Source organism: Molossus molossus, unplaced genomic scaffold, assembly GCF_014108415.1.
Source record: "Molossus molossus isolate mMolMol1 unplaced genomic scaffold, mMolMol1.p scaffold_m16_p_1, whole genome shotgun sequence".
Classification (NCBI taxonomy): domain Eukaryota; kingdom Metazoa; phylum Chordata; class Mammalia; order Chiroptera; family Molossidae; genus Molossus; species Molossus molossus.
Genome location: NW_023425344.1, coordinates 227,294,957 through 227,310,270, shown reverse-complemented (window position 1 = coordinate 227,310,270; position 15,314 = coordinate 227,294,957). Strand labels below are relative to the sequence as shown.

Below are 15,314 nucleotides of genomic sequence, written 5' to 3'. Positions count from 1 at the left end.
GCCGAGCAGCGGTCAGGGTGGGCGGAGACCGACCCGAGCTTGGCTGCCTGGAGCCGGGGGCAGGACGCGGGTGGGCCACGGCCTTATTTGCTAGTTCCCGGTCTCCTGACCGAGCTCCTCCCCGAGTCCGCCCCGGCAGTTTTATCTTGTGACTACGGCGGCCGCTTCTTCCTTCCTCGCGCCTGGAAGTTCCTTAGCAGCAATGTTACCCGCCGCGCTCATGCTCCTGGCGCTCAGCGCCTCCGCCCTCGCACAGGAGGTGCATTTCAAGGACTGCGGTGAGTCCAGGACCAGCCTGCGGTCCCCGCACTCCCGGCAGCAGCCTCCGCCAGAACCTCGCGCTGAGACTCCACCTGGGTTGGGCGGGTCCCGTAGGCGGCCAAGCTCAGCCTTGGACCCCTCGTGGAGTGGGTTCGGGTAGGGGAGAAGAGGCCGACCTCGAGGAAACTCGACTACTCACAACTTTGTCTCTGCCCCTGGAGCGCGTGTTTGTGGTTCCTGGACATTCCTGGAGATGGATGGACCTTTTGCTGGAGTTTCCTAAATTTTGTAGGGCAGACAGCCGAGGGTCCGCAGGCAAGGCGGCGGGGGTGTGGGGGTGTGGGGCGCAGAACTTTTAGATTTCCTTTTCCTTTGTGTCCTGGATGACCTCTCCCTACCCACTCTGCTTTTCTTTTCCACTTACTTTTTGCTGACAAATCAAAAGCCAGTTCTCCTTTTCATGATTCCGTTAGCGTTTCCTTTGGTCTATGGAATTTTGTGATTCCTTCTGTCTATAAAACTTGTGTCTCTGGTCGCAGCTTGTGACACGTAACTCTTCTTGCCGCTGTGGTTGGAATCTGTTGGGAAATACAAGGGGATGGGTGTAGAAATCGTGAGTTCGTTCAGTCAAGTCTATAGAATGAGTTGTACCAGCCGAACTTTTCTGAGATGAAGAGGTATAATGATAAATAAAGGAGGCATGCAACTGACTTTATAAAAGCTGTGTGCTGGAAGGAAACTTGGAGATCATATATATAGTCAGTCATTGAATTCCAGAGGTGTTAGGTAACTTACCCAAAATCACACAGCAGAATGGGAGCTAGCGTAAGTTTGCTCCTTTATATCCAGTTCCCAAGTAATAGTAACTGCTCAATAAATATTTGTTGAAAAAGTAAATGAGAAAATACTCTTTCTACTATGTCATCAAAATTCATGTTGAAGCAAAAGCCAAATTGGGGGCTAGACGACAGCTTGATTAAGGAATAAAGACTTGCCCTGGCCGGTTTGGCTCAGCGGTTAGAGCGTCGGCCTGCGGTCCTGAGAGACGGGTTCTGTTCCCGCTAAGGGCGCGTACCTCGGTTGCAGTTTGTCCCCCGCCCTGGTCAGTTGTGTGGGTGGCAGCCACTCGATGTGTTCCTTTCACATCGATGTTTCTCTCTCTCTGTTCCTCTCTCTCCCTCCCACTCTACCTGAACAAAAAATGGAAAAAATGTCCTCGGGTGAGGATAAAAAAAAAAAGGAATAAACACTGCTTGCCTATTAATACTTAATAGATGCTGTTCCACTAAATGAAAGAAGCTATTATCACCTCAGGTTATTGCCTTTCCCTCCATTAATTTTAGTGGCCAACATTTGTTTTTTTAATTTTTTTTTTATTTTTTATCCTCATCCGAGGACATTTTTCCATTTTTTATTCAGATAGAGTGGGAGGGAGAGAGAGAGAGAAACATCGATGTGAAAGGGACACATCGAGTGGCTGCTACCCGCACGACCCAAGCAGAGCCGGGGACAAACTGCAACCCAAGTACATGCCCTTAGCGGGAACCGAACCCAGGTCTTTTGGGACCACAGACCGACGCTCTAACCGCTGAGCCAAACCGGCCAGGGCAGTGGCCAACATTTGGATGATGACACTGTATTAACTCATTAAACTCTCATAATCTGTTTTACAGATGAGGAAACAGGCACATAGAGTACCTTGCTGAGGTTCTCACAACTTGTAAGCAGTAGGAAACTAGTGTGTGTTTTTGAGCCACTTTGGGTTTCAGTGGTAACACTAAAAAAAAAAAAAAAAACCACTAAGAAAACTAAATCCAAACACTGTTCTACTCATTTGAAAAAAGTAGGTATACACCCTGGCCGGTTTGGCTCAGCGGTTAGAGCGTGGGCCTGTGGTCTGGAGAGACCCAGGTTCGGTTTCCGCTAAGGGCACGTACCTCAGTTGCAGTTTGTCCCCGGCCCTGGTTGGGTCCTGTGGGTGGCGACCACTCGATGTGTCCCTTTCACGTCGATGTTTCTCTCTCTCTCTCTCCCTCCCTCCCACTCTATCTGAACAAAATATCAAAAGGTGTCCTCGGGTGAGGATAAAAATTAATTAATTAATTGATTAATTAAATAAAATTTTAAAAATCTTCAACTTGAAACTAATCTCTTAAAAAAGAAAAAAAGTAGGTGTACACCTATGGCAAGATCTTCTTAAGGGAAGGAGGGTTTTAGTTACAGATTTTCAATTACTTTTGAATTGGGAAATGCAATGTAAAAAATTCAGTGCCCACATCAAAAGTTTTTTGAGTTCCGCTGTACGCCCCCCTTTTCCTGGAGTGGCATTTCCTCAATGAGAAATAGGGCCAAGCAAGCTAGTTTTGCAATTTTCGCAGGTTAGTGTTGAGGAGTTTGTTCTATTGACATTGGAAGTCCAAGAGCCTCTTGTCAGCTTAAGAACTGGGTGAAGGAGCTACAAGGACCCTTTACTCAGGTCCTTCTAGATCATGTGGCCCAGTCTTGAAAGAAGATGGCAGAAGCTAGATGTGGAAAGCCTTAGTATAAGGCTTAGTATAAGCACTGATTTTCAATACGATGTTCATTAAAGTTTTGGAGTTTTTTGTTTTGTTTTGTTCCCCCGTCCATGGAAGATATGACAGAATAGCACAGTGCTTAGAGAAGAGAATTGTTGAATGTTGAGTTTGAGAACTTTGCCATGTTGGAGAAGCAAGCTGGGGATAAGGGAGTGCAAGGTATTTACAGACCTAGCTGCAGCAGTGTTGGTCAGTAGGATGAAACTTCCACCCAAGAGCAGATACAGGCTGAGAAAGCAGAGGGCATCCACCTGAGCTTTTTATCCTACAGGTGACACTAACCTGGTAACCACTAAGCAGATAATGTGCTCTCAACCATCAGTTTGCTTTCTGTCTTCATGTGTTCTACTTTGAGACAGAGTCCATTCTGTCAGCTGGATCCATAATTTCTACCCACAAAGTATATTTGAGATGAGAGGTCCACCTTGTGTGTCAAAAGGGAACATGCTAGTCCGGCGGGTGTGGCTCAGTGGTTGAGTGTCCACCCATGTACTGGGAGGTCGCCGGTTCAATTCCTGGTCAGGACACGTGCCCAGGTTATGGTCCCGATCCCCAGTGGGGGGCATGCAGGAGGCGGCCAGTCAGTGTTCTCTCATTGATGTTTCTGTCTCTCTTTCCCTCTCATTTCCTCTCTCTGTAAAATCAATAAAGGAAAAAATTTATTTATTTATTTATGTTTTAAATCCTCACCCGAGGATATTTTTACATTTATCTTCAGGCAGAATGGGAGAGAGAAACATCAATGTGAGAGAGACACATTGACTGGTTGCCACCCACAGGATCCAACTGGAGCCGGAGACAAACCGCAACCGCAGTATGTGCCCTTGGCCAGAATCAAACCCAGAACTCTTTGGTCTGCAGGTCAACACTCTAACCACTGGCCCAAACTGGCCAAGGCAAAAAAAAAAAAATTTTTTTAAGGGAACATGCTCACCCACCCAGGAGCAACTATTCTAGATTAAATTTATAGACTGAATTCTGATATGATGACAATAATAGTAAACCTTTATACAGTAGCCTCCCTTTATCCATGGGGAATGCGTTTTAAGACCCCCAATGGATTCCTGAAACTGGATAGTACCGAATCCTATACAGGGTGGGGCAAACATAGGTTTACAGATGTTCATATGGAAAATAATACAATAATTAATAAATAATAACACATGAATAAACTTTTGTGTATTCACAACTGTGAACCTCCATTTGCCCCACCCTGTATATACTGTACATACATACCTTTTCACATGATGCACATTACGGCTTCTCTTTGGCATTTCTGAATTGCCGGCATCGCTACTCTTGTTCTTTGGAGCCATTATTAAGTAATGTAAGGGTGACTTGAACACAAGCACTGTAATACCAGGACAGTCAGCTGCTAAGCGCCTTGCTGGACAGAGGGATGAATCGTGGCCTGGGCAGGATGGAGTGGGATGGTGTGAGATTTCAACACACATTTCGTAATTTAAAACTTAAGAATTGTTTATTTCTGGAATTCTCCATTTACTCTTTTTAGACCACAGTGGATTGTGAGTAACTGAAATCGCAGAAAAAGAAACCATGGCTAAAGGGAGCTACAGTATAGCATTACTATGTTCCAAACACTTATCTCAAGAGTTACATTTGTGTTAGCTCACCTACTCTATGAGGTAGTCACTATTATTATCCCCAAAGAAGTTAAGCATCTTGCCTTGAGGTTACACAGTAAGTAATGGAGCCACTACAGAGATTAGTAAGATTTCAGACCCAGGCTTCAGGTCCCAGAGTCTTCCTCTCAACAGTGACGGCTGAATTGCAGAGCTTATGCTTACCCCGTTGCAGGCAGTGTTGACCAGCAGTTCTCTTGAAGTCTCTCCCATTCAGCTGTCCAGTGTCAGGGGCCTGGGTCATATAACAGGATTTTTAAAGATTTGTACTTAACCTTTTCTGATCAAACATTTATTGTGAACAAGCAGCATTTTTTCCTTTTTAAGACTGAAAAAAATTCTTTTAAAATAAAGGACACACACCTTGCTTCAAAGATACTTATTTTGAAGAACACATTTCCAAAGTGGAGTGTACCCATCTGTATATTGCAGATGAGTGCTTAAAGTTGTTCTCATTGGTGGGGGTATACAAAGCTTGGAGACCACTAATTTGGAGACCAGTACAGAATTGAAAGATGGTGGGGGAGGGCAGTTTGAAAGTAGCTAGTCTCAAGATTCCAAAAGGAAACAGTAGTTCTGTGACTTGAGCCATCACTTGTATACGTACATGCTTTCAAATCATGTGCGGGGCCCTGGCCAGTTTGGCTCAGTGGTCAGAGCGTCGGCCTGTAGTCCCAAGAGACCCGGGTTCAGTTCCCGCTAAGGGCGCGTACCTCAGTTGCAGTTTGTCCCCGGCCCTGGTTGGGTCGTGCAGATGGCAGCCACCCGATGTGTCCCTTTCATGTCGATGTTTCTCTCTCTCTTTCTCTCTTTCCCTTCCACTCTATCAGAACAAAAAAATGGGAAAATGTCCTCCCGTGAGGATAAAAAATAAAATCCTGTGCGGGGATGGAATGGGGGGATGATTTTTCACTGGTATAACCCTCCCAGGTTATATAGTAGGGAAGTGGCTATGTATACTTAATAATTTCCTTAATTCCCCTTTACCCATCAAATATCAACAGTTTCTTGGAGATCAGTGATGGTAGAGGAGAAAGAGCTTACACTAATTGGGAAAACAGCATCTTCCCATTAGGTAGGATCAAACTAGGAGGTTTTATTTATTTTTTCTCCTATTTCAACTCATTTTTCTTCTTTTGCAGGTACTTCATTTGGAGCTTTAAAGAGTGTGAAAGTGACCCCATGCATTGTTCAGCCCTGCCATCTGCAGAAAGGACAGTGTTACAGTGTCAATGTCACCTTCACCAGCAGTGAGTAAAAGTGGCTCTTACCTTCAAGAGGCATAACATCAGTCTCAAGTATTGGCACGAGTATCAGGATGTGGGAGAGGGGAATTACCGTCAAAAATTCTATGACCTCCCTTTCTACCTGAGTAAAGTTGGGATTCACTATACCCTTAGACACCCTTTCCTTACAGGGTTCTCATATGCCTATTTCCTAGAGTCTGTACTATCTTTAGGCAAAGAGAGAGATTTCCATGTGTTTGCAGGTGAGAGAAGATAGCTTGGCCTCTCTATGTCCTATTTTTGACGATATCGCAGTAGGTTATTATGAGAATGTTAGCTCTGTTTAGGTACAGACTGCAGAATATTAGTACAGACCCCAAATCTGTAGACTTTGGAACTCCTCCAAAATGTTATTTTAAGCAATATACATTTCTAGCTATTAAGTCTGTGTTCTGCCTCAAAATACAAGAGCAATTAATACTCAGCCTTGTAAGGTTTAGGGAACTCACTGAGGACCTCAGAAGCAATCAAGAAATCTGAGAACTTTCTTCAACTTGAAGAAATATTATTGGAACCTGTTGCTTTCTGTTACCACATTTATCATCTTCAGATTCCCAGGAATCTAGACAAATGCAAATCTTTATTTCTAGAAAGGGCATCTACCTTGAATCCTTCTCTCATTTTCTATCCAATGGACTAGACTAGACAGTCTAATAAGAAATCTCAGGGCACATTTTCCCTGTCCACCGAAGACTGGAGAATGCAGCTCCCGGGCTGAGCTAAAAAAGCAGAGCAGAGCAGACTATGGAGGAGCAGAGCAGAGCTGCCTAGCTGGAGAGAGGCCTGACCCCAGGGCTGCTTTGCAGCCTTGCTGTATTACAGTTGAACTGTTTTGCACTGAATAAAGTTTCTTTTTTCATTGCATCCCCCCACCCCTACCCAAAAAAGAAATCTCAAAGTTTCTATCATCTCCTATTCTTAAGCCTAAAGACAGGTCTAAGTACTAGAGTTGTTTTCTATGCCGGGCTCTCTATTAGTCCAGTCAAAAAAAAGTAATCAGCCCTGGCCGGTTTGGCTCTGGTTGGAGCGTCGGCCTGCGGTCCGGAGAGACCCGGGTTCAGTTCCCACTCAGGGCGCGTACCTCGGTTGCAGTTTGTCCCTGGCCCTGGTTGGTCGTGTGGGTGGCAGCCACTCGATGTGTCCCTTACACGTCGATGTTTCTCTCTCTCTCTTTTCCTCTTTCTCCCTCCCACTCTATCTGTACAAAAAATATAAAAATGTCCTCGGGTGAGGATTAAAAAATAAAAAAAGTAATCAGCGCCCTGGCTGGTTTGGTTCAACGGTTAGAGCATCAGCCATCGGATGGAAGGGTCACGGGTTCGATTCTCGATCAAGGGCACATACCTGGGTTGCAGGTTAGGGGTAATGCAAAAGGCAACCAGTCGATGTGTCTCTCTCACATCAATATTTCTCTCCCCTCCCTCCCTTCCACTATGTCTAAAAATCAATGGAAAAATATCCTCAGGTGAGGATCAACAACAACAAAAACTAATCACCAAGCCAGACAGAAAGAAACAGAGCCCATCTCTTCTCGTTTTTTTGGCTAAGATCAAGTGTAGTATCCGTTCTTATCCGTTTACTATCTGAAATGTCCTCTACCCGAGGACAATACATTAAATAAATTTTTTGGAGCAGGGAGATAGAATAGGAGCTTGCTCCATCCACTCCCTGCATTGACCCTTTACTGCAGTACCTCTGGGAACAGTGCAGACATGGGTGCGCGTGTGCAGGCACGTACACACAAAGAAAAGAAGCAGAACCAGTACTTCAGATCTGCAGAATAACCTAACAGCTCATAACTCGTTGCCCTAATTTTATTATATTTATTCCTCTTGCCCATCTTGTTATATGGAGGATAGAGCTTAGCAAGAAATGCACCTCTTTCTAACCTTGCCCAGTTTCCTAAAGGGTTACCCCTTTCTCTACTGTTACAGTCCATGGTATGTCTGTGTAGATTCCTTACTCCTTCTTTACACAATGCCTTCTATTTTATTCTTAACTGCTAATGGAATCCTTTGTGCAGGAGTACTTGAGAATTCAGAGACCATTCTCCTAAAACTCTTTAAGATACACAAAACATTTTTTTTTTATTAATTAATTTCTGTTACAGATGTTTCTCCTTTTTCCCCCACTGATTTTCTCTCCCCCTCCCTCCCTGCCCTGTCCCCAGTTTGTTGTCCATGTCCACTGTTCATGCACACGTGCATATAAGTTCTGTGGTTTATCTCTCCCCCACCACCCCCTCTTCTGGGGATTGTCAGTCTGTACCCCACTCCCATGTCTCTGGGACTACCCCATTCCTCAGACTGTTATGTTCATTATATTCCACAAATAAGTGAGATCATATGAAACTTATCTTTCTCTGTTTGGCTCGTTTCAGTTAGGATGATACTTTCCAGGTCCCTCCATGTAGTCTCAAAGGATAAGAGATCTTTCTTTCTTAACAGCCGCATAGTACTCCATTGTGTATATGTACCACAGCTTTTTTATCCATTCGTCTACTGATGGACACTTGGGCTGTTTCCAGATCTTAGCTATTGTAAATAGTGCTGCTATAAACATGGGGGTACATATATTCTTTCTGATTGGTGTTTCAGGCTTCTTAGGGTATATTCCTAGAAGTGGGATCACTGGGTCAAATGGAAGTTCAATTTTTAATTTTTTGAGGTAGCACCATATTGTTTTCCATAGTGGCTGCACCAGTCTGCATTCCCACCAGCAGTGCACTAGAGTCCCCTTTTCTCCACACCCTCGCCAACACTTTACACAATACATTTTGACAGAAGCTGCTAACTGCCAAAAATCACTTACTTTTTGAATGGGGTTATTTATCCAAGTAGCTCTGATTTTCCAGAGAAACTATGAAAGGCAGTGAAGAGTAAGGTGGGGTTAAGAGCAAAGAAAACAGCCCCTACTGATTCCCTTTATTTATTTATTTAGTCATTTATTTAGCTATTTTTACATAATTCAGTAATTTTTCAAGTTTTGGAGTGAATGCTTTGCAGCATTCACAGAGGTGCAGAGCATAACTACAAAGAGGAGAGGACCCTAGGAAGTAAGAGGTCCGGATGCTTTACGATGTGCTATCATAACAATGCTATTGCTTGAGAATATATCTGACTTTTTTTACTTAGAGTTTGGAAATAGATGGTTTCCTTCACTCTCTGATTCTCTTTTTTTCCCTCTTAGTTTCTGACTCGAAAGGGAGCAAAGCCGTGGTGCATGGCATCGTGATGGGCGTCCCGGTTGCCTTTGCCATCCCTGAGCCTGATGGCTGCAAGAGTGGAGTCAAGTGCCCCATAGAAAAAGACAAGACCTACAACTACGTGGCTAAACTACCAGTACAGAAGTCCTACCCCTCGGTAAGTGACACTGTTGTTGAGGACACTGGAGATATTTTGACTAGATATCTGAGGAGGAGGGAAGGAAGAAAAGATTAGAGTAGGAGTCCTTATTTGCTTTCCATTGAGGGAAGGAGATTGTTACAGTGTTAGGAATCATGAGGTACCAGAGGTATTTTTCAGTGTCCCTTTGTTCTTTGTCTAGACTATAGACTCTATAGCCTAATGATTAGCCATTTTTATATACAGTATTTCACTGAATTCTCATGACCACCTTTGTAGAGGTGGTATTAGCCCTTTCTTACAGATGAAGAAATTTGAGCCTCCAATATTATACAATATGAACAGAGTCCACTCTGCTAAGAAAGATTACAGCCTAGACTTAGAGCTGGGTCTTAGGACTTCAAAACCTGTACAGTGTTAAGCCCTGGCCGGTTTGGCTCAGCGGTTAGAGCGTCGGCCTATGGTCCAGAGAGACCCGGGTTCGGTTCCCGCTAAGGGCACATACCTCAGTTGCAGTTTGTCCCCAGCCCTGGTTGGTTGTGCGGGTGGCAACCACTCCATGTGTCCCTTTCACATCGATGTTTCTCTCTCTCTCTCCCTCTCTCCCTCTCACTCTACCTGAACAAAAAATGGAAAAATGTCCTCAGGTGAGGATAAAAATAAAAATAAAAAAAACCTGTACAGTGTTAAAAGATATCAAATAATTCAAGATTTCAAGTTGTCATAGCATTATCATCAGAAAATCCTGGCTCTCAGTTAATCCATTAACAGGAGAGTAGGAGCTTGTTAGCGCTATAGCAGAGAGGTAGCTTTATTCACTCTTCCTTCTCCCCTCCACCCCCTTCCAACCCCTACCTTTACCTCTGACTCACCTTGCTATACCTACTTTATTTTCTATCAAACATTTATAACATAGAGCCTGCTGGAATGGGCCTGTATTAAAAATATGAATCTTGCCCTGGCCAGTTTGGCTCAGCAGTTAGAGCGTCGGCCTGCAGTCCAGAGAGGCCCGGGTTCGGTTTCCGCTAAGGGCATGTACCTCGGTTGCAGTTTGTCCCCGGCCCTGGTTGGGTCATGCGGGAGGCAGCCACTCGATGTGTCCCTTTCACATCGATGTTTCTCTGTCTCTCTCTCTTCCTCTCCCTCCCACTCTGTCTGAACAAAAAATGGAAAAATGTCCTCAGGAGAGGATAACATATATATATATATATATATATATATATATATATATATATATATATGAATCTTAATAAGAATGGAGGAAGTAAAGGGATTACTTTTTTCCAATCAAATAGAACCCAGGAACAATCTGGACATTTATTTTCTAGAAATGGCAAGTAATTAAAGAACATTCTAAAAAGTCTCTAATGTAGGCAGTCTGTGTTTAAGGGATGTCAGAGACCCTAAAGATCAGGGACAGATTTGTAGATTAATTTAATCACGGGCATTTCAGAGCCTCAGTTCTTACACAGTGTCTAGTTAGGACCTGATACATTATAGGCACTTTATATATGGTAGTTATTAAGTGAATTGATTTCATTTGAAAAACAGCTTAAACCATGTTAATTTAAGCACCATGTTAATTAAACAGTAGTTAATGTGTACTTGTCTTGAAAAACTTACAAAACAAGGTTAGAGAACCTGAGTATCACTGTCATTCAGATGTTGTGTTGTAAAGAAACAGGTGAGTACAAAAGAGAGGTGATAACAAGCTAATGTCCACGTAAGAAAGGACTGGCAAAGTGTCAGTGATTTATTAAGAATTGGAAGGGAGAGTTCAAAGTAGGAGTTTAACAAGTCAAGGCATAAATCTCTAATGAGGTATATAATTTAAAAAATAGTTTAAGCCCGGACTGGTGTGGCTCGGTTGGAGTGTTCCCATACACGAAAAGGTGGAGGCATTGATCCCCAGTCAGAGTGCATGTGGGAGGCAACTGATTGATGTTTCGTTCTCTCTCTCTCTCTCTCTCTCTCTCTCTCTCTCTCTCTCTCTCCCCCTCCCCCCACTCTCCCTCATCCTCTTCCACTCCACTTCCTCTCTGTCTCAAATCAATTTAAATAATGGTTTAAGGAAGTTAACTGAAACTATATGCTACAAGGATTGTTCCTGAAATTATTCGTATGATGGTGAACTTCTTTGGACATCCTTTGTGCTTTGATATTTTCATTTCCAATTAACAAGTAAGTTTCCTTATACCTAACAATCTCTACTCTTCATGGTTACAGTTGGGAAAAGCTGGATTACATTGCCAAGTACAAGAGAAATTGTCTAAGTGTAAAATTATTTTTCATATAAGCCTTTATTTATGGGAAAAAATGCTTTAGGAATCATATTTGGTAAGTTAACTAGGTTAGTATTCTAAGTTAAAGACATAGGCTGTGTCCACATCCCAGGTAGCCTTTCTGGTGGCATGATTTAAGAAGAAAAGCATGAAGAATGAGGCAGTTTGTTAACAATGTACTTTAAGGGTTCATAGTTGAACCAATTCTGGATTGAGGACAGATCCTAGTTTCATTTCTCCCAATTCTTTTTCCCTTTCTCCAGATACAGCTGGTGGTGAAGTGGGAACTTCGGGATGACAACGACCAAGGTCTCTTCTGCTGGGAACTCCCAGTACAGATTGAATAGTGCTATTTGATGCCAGTGTGTCCGTCAGGGGATGAGAGAGCACAAGTGGAGGGAGGGGAGGAGAAGTCAAGTCTAAACTAAACCAGTGCCATAAGATGAAAGGAATTTCTAGACTGCTGTTTCATGCTTTTCAACCTCCAACTGTATCTAAGACCCTGTTTCTGGAGGGCTCAGAACTGCTTCCCTTGTGATATCTTTTGTAAAGGGTTGAAGGAAAGGAGAGAGAAGGACTGTAGAAATTGATTTGTCTTCAGTGTTTTTTGCTGTTGGATAAGGAGGGTCCAGCCAGGCTGCTTAGGGATATTGGATAACTTGCCGGAGGGTTATTGACCCTTGTAGTGGGGACAGATTCCAAACCTCATTCCTCTAGCTGGGATATTACATCTCCAAGTGCCTCGTTGAGTTCACTGCATCTGGCCAGCAAGCCTGCTGACTCTTGACAGCACCTCCAGCTCCACTGCCTCAACAGCAATGACTTGCTCTCCAGTGGTATCCAGCGTTTCAGTGCCGGGGAGGTGTCTGTGGCAGAAGTTCAACCCTGGGTGGCTAGTTCTCCGTGGTTATCTCATTTCTCCTTCTCTGTCTTAAGTGGTTTTCATTAAATGCAGCACTTGATGAGCAGATGTTTGGTTGTATTTTTGTTTTTTAACTTTAATTTGTGACTTCTTTGTATACCTGAAAATGTCCCTTTGAATAAATAAAAATTTGGTGGTCTTCTGCATTTGTGCTTAGGCTACCTGCTTGTTCAGAGTATTTCCCCCAGACCCGTGGAAGGCGGATTCCCAGTCCCACCAGAGCGCAGTAAAGACACGACTCTCAGAAACTGCCATTTCTCCCCTTCTTGCCCAGTTAGACCTTGCCTATCTGTTTTATAGGAAATGACCTTGTTTTGCTTTTTATTTTGCATAATCTTTTACCACCAAGTGTGCCTGAAGCAAATATCACCTATTTGAAAAATAACATCAGAAAGGGATGTTGTTGAGGTGGGAACTGAATTGAGGTGGGGGGCAGGGGAGTAAGGTTACAAGTTGGCATAAAGCTTAATAGTCTTTTGGGAACCTTCTGCCATAGGAAAGACTAGAAACTTAAAAATGAAATGTGAATTTGCAAGTAATGGCCAAATTAATTAAATCTTGGAATTTTCTGATTTTGAAGTATAAGTATAATCATGGGGCATATATTTTGCTGCTTGTTTTAATCAATGCACTATTAACTTTTAGCTGTCTCAGGGATTCCAGCATTATTCACAAGCAAATTGGGTGATGTGAACCTTGAAAGGCTTGTCTGGTTTCGGTAAGGGTGTTTACACAGCAAATAAGTCATTTGGTCCAGTTCTTTTCATTCTAACTTCACTAGAGCTTTGGATTTCTTTGGCTTGTGAGTTTCCCAGGAAAACCACCAGGGGACAGCCATAGATTGGAAATAAAGTTATCAACTGCCAAGATTTACTCATTAATTCCCAGAGCCATTCAACCACTGTACTCTTTAGCTAAGATCTTTTGTGTCTCCCATCATATTGTGTCTGGAGGGACAGCCACTTTGTCTCCTCATGACGGACCCTGGGTATATCACACTTGTAAGAATTCCAAAGGGATTCTGTGGTTTCTGACTTCAGACTGCCAGTAGTTGGATGGATCCTGGCTTCACCAATTAATAGAACTACCAGTGTTAACTTCAAATCCCTTAACCGCTTGATGCTTCAGTCTCTGTTAAATAGGGGTAATAACTGTAGGGCTATGAGGGTTAAATGAGATGATGCATGTAAAACATTTACAGTGACCCCTGGCACATAGCACAGACTCAGTAAATGTTAGCAGTTATTCTAGGAGACAGCCATTGTTTTTCATCTAGAAACATCAGGAAAACCAAATTCAACCTGATGTGTGGCATGTCGCCTCGGAAAAATGAGGCTATCCTCTGCACAGAACCTCTCAAGGTGCCTGGAAAAGCTCGTCCTCGTGTGTCTGCTCTCTCCCTATTCCCAGATGACTGCTCCTGTGGTTGAGCTCCTCTGAGGCTCACAGCTGCCCGCCCTGCACTGCGCTCCTACCTTCATATGGGAAACGACAAGAGGAGCAGTGCTGCTAGCTTGTACCTTTCAGTCGGAGCAGAAGGGTAATAAGACAGCTTATAACTGTTTACCGGCCAATGTGAGGCCATGTGGATCCTGCAGCAGTGAGCTAGTTAGGGCTTCTGTGGGGGGATTAGTCTGAAAGGTCGTCTTCAGCACAAATGGTTCACAGGTGCCCCCTGAATCATTAAAACATTGAGAAGCACTGAAGCTTAGGCTGTGTAAAAAAGTCCTGTTCTTTCCAACGACAGTCTCATACTTCTCTAGTCCACTGAGCAAGCAGCAGAGGCTTAGACACATCCCTCTTGCATGAATTCCAGATTCCAGTCATTTAACAAACACAAAACAAAATATGAGAGGCAGCCCTGCTTACAGAGTAAAGGAACACAGCACCTAGTATCCCCAGTTTGGCAGAGTGCTGGGTGGGAGGCCTGGCATTTAGTCAAATCAGGCTAATAAAAAGCAGAAAGCATGGAGTAATTTCTAATCATTTTCGGTTTGGGAATCTTAGTTGACTTCTTAAAAGAAACAAATTCATCTTAATGATGCTTTGCAAAGGTTGATAAGACAGTCTGTTCTCTGAGAACACCCACAGATGTAGGAAGGGTGGCTTGACACAGGTGAGGTTCGGGCTAAGAGGAGATGATCTGGAAAGAGCCATTCACATCAGATAATCTCAAAAGCACTGATTACTGAAATGACTGGGTTGATAGGAGGATGGTTATGGTACAGGGGAAGAGGGTTATGTGTGAGAAACATCACCACGGTGATGGTCTCCCTAAGTGTTTTCCCAAGGACCCTTTGGGAAGGGCACAGGACAGAAAATAGGGTTTGGGAGATTTAAAGTCCTGGTATACTCTAGGGGTGTGTGTGTGTGTGTGTGTTGGGAATGGGATGGACAGTGTTGTGTGATCTGAGTTTGAAATCTCCACAGATGCTGCCTAAAAGAATCTTTAGACGAGTTGAGTGTTTGGGTGGTTGTGTCTTTTTCTATGAAGAAAATCCCCTGGCCTATCCCTCAAATTCTAAACTGAATTCTATTCATTTACAGCTGTCAGTTGACTAGCAACTAAATGGTCTGGGTGTTGGTTGCCATGGAAACAGTTAAAAGGCCCAGTGCTGTGGGAACCTACCATGCTCTTGAAACCAGGGGTTTGGTTTTCCTAAAAAGTGGAAGGAAGGGTAGAGGGTGGAGCCCAGGAGAGAGGCCGCACAGTTGGCTCCAGGGTCCTGGAAGAGAGTGAGCAATGTGGTGAGCCCCGGTAGCTCCTTAGGACTGCAGCAGAAGAGCAGTAACTTCTTCCACTTTCTGCCGGCCTCCTCCATCTATTCTCTGCTCATTGCCCTATGGTAGTCACAGAGCACAGATGTTTGCTGTCTCAAATGGAGAGCTGGGGCTTGAGATCCTGGGGCAGACCTAGCATGTTGCTGCTACTCCTCATCTGCTTGGGCTCAGAGAGGAGAAGTCTTGGCTCCTCTCTGCACAGCAGATTGTTTTCCACAT

General features: G+C 43.7%; 1 protein-coding gene and 1 non-coding gene across 2 annotated transcripts; both read left to right on the top strand.

Annotated features, from left to right (window-relative positions):
• Nucleotides 1-14: 14 nt before the first annotated feature.
• NPC2 (NPC intracellular cholesterol transporter 2) lies at nucleotides 15-12,360 on the top strand. Its single transcript, XM_036278157.1, has 4 exons — nucleotides 15-278; nucleotides 5,623-5,730; nucleotides 8,956-9,128; nucleotides 11,656-12,360. The coding sequence occupies exons 1-4, from the start codon at nucleotides 203-205 to the stop codon at nucleotides 11,737-11,739; spliced, it is 441 nt and encodes a 146-aa protein (XP_036134050.1). The 5' UTR covers nucleotides 15-202; the 3' UTR covers nucleotides 11,740-12,360.
• LOC118620897 lies at nucleotides 7,290-7,481 on the top strand. The gene has a single exon (XR_004957580.1). It is a non-coding gene; the product is annotated as a U2 spliceosomal RNA (small nuclear RNA).
• Nucleotides 12,361-15,314: the final 2,954 nt, after the last annotated feature.

Excerpts from the sequence above, each read along its gene's own strand:
- NPC2 (XM_036278157.1), top strand. The coding sequence starts at position 203 with ATGTTACCCGCCGCGCTCATGCTCCTGGCGCTCAGCGCCTCCGCCCTC. Across the intron at positions 279-5,622 it reads GGTGCATTTCAAGGACTGCG|GTACTTCATTTGGAGCTTTA; the intron begins GTGAGTCCAGGA and ends CTTCTTTTGCAG. Across the intron at positions 9,129-11,655 it reads TACAGAAGTCCTACCCCTCG|ATACAGCTGGTGGTGAAGTG; the intron begins GTAAGTGACACT and ends CCCTTTCTCCAG.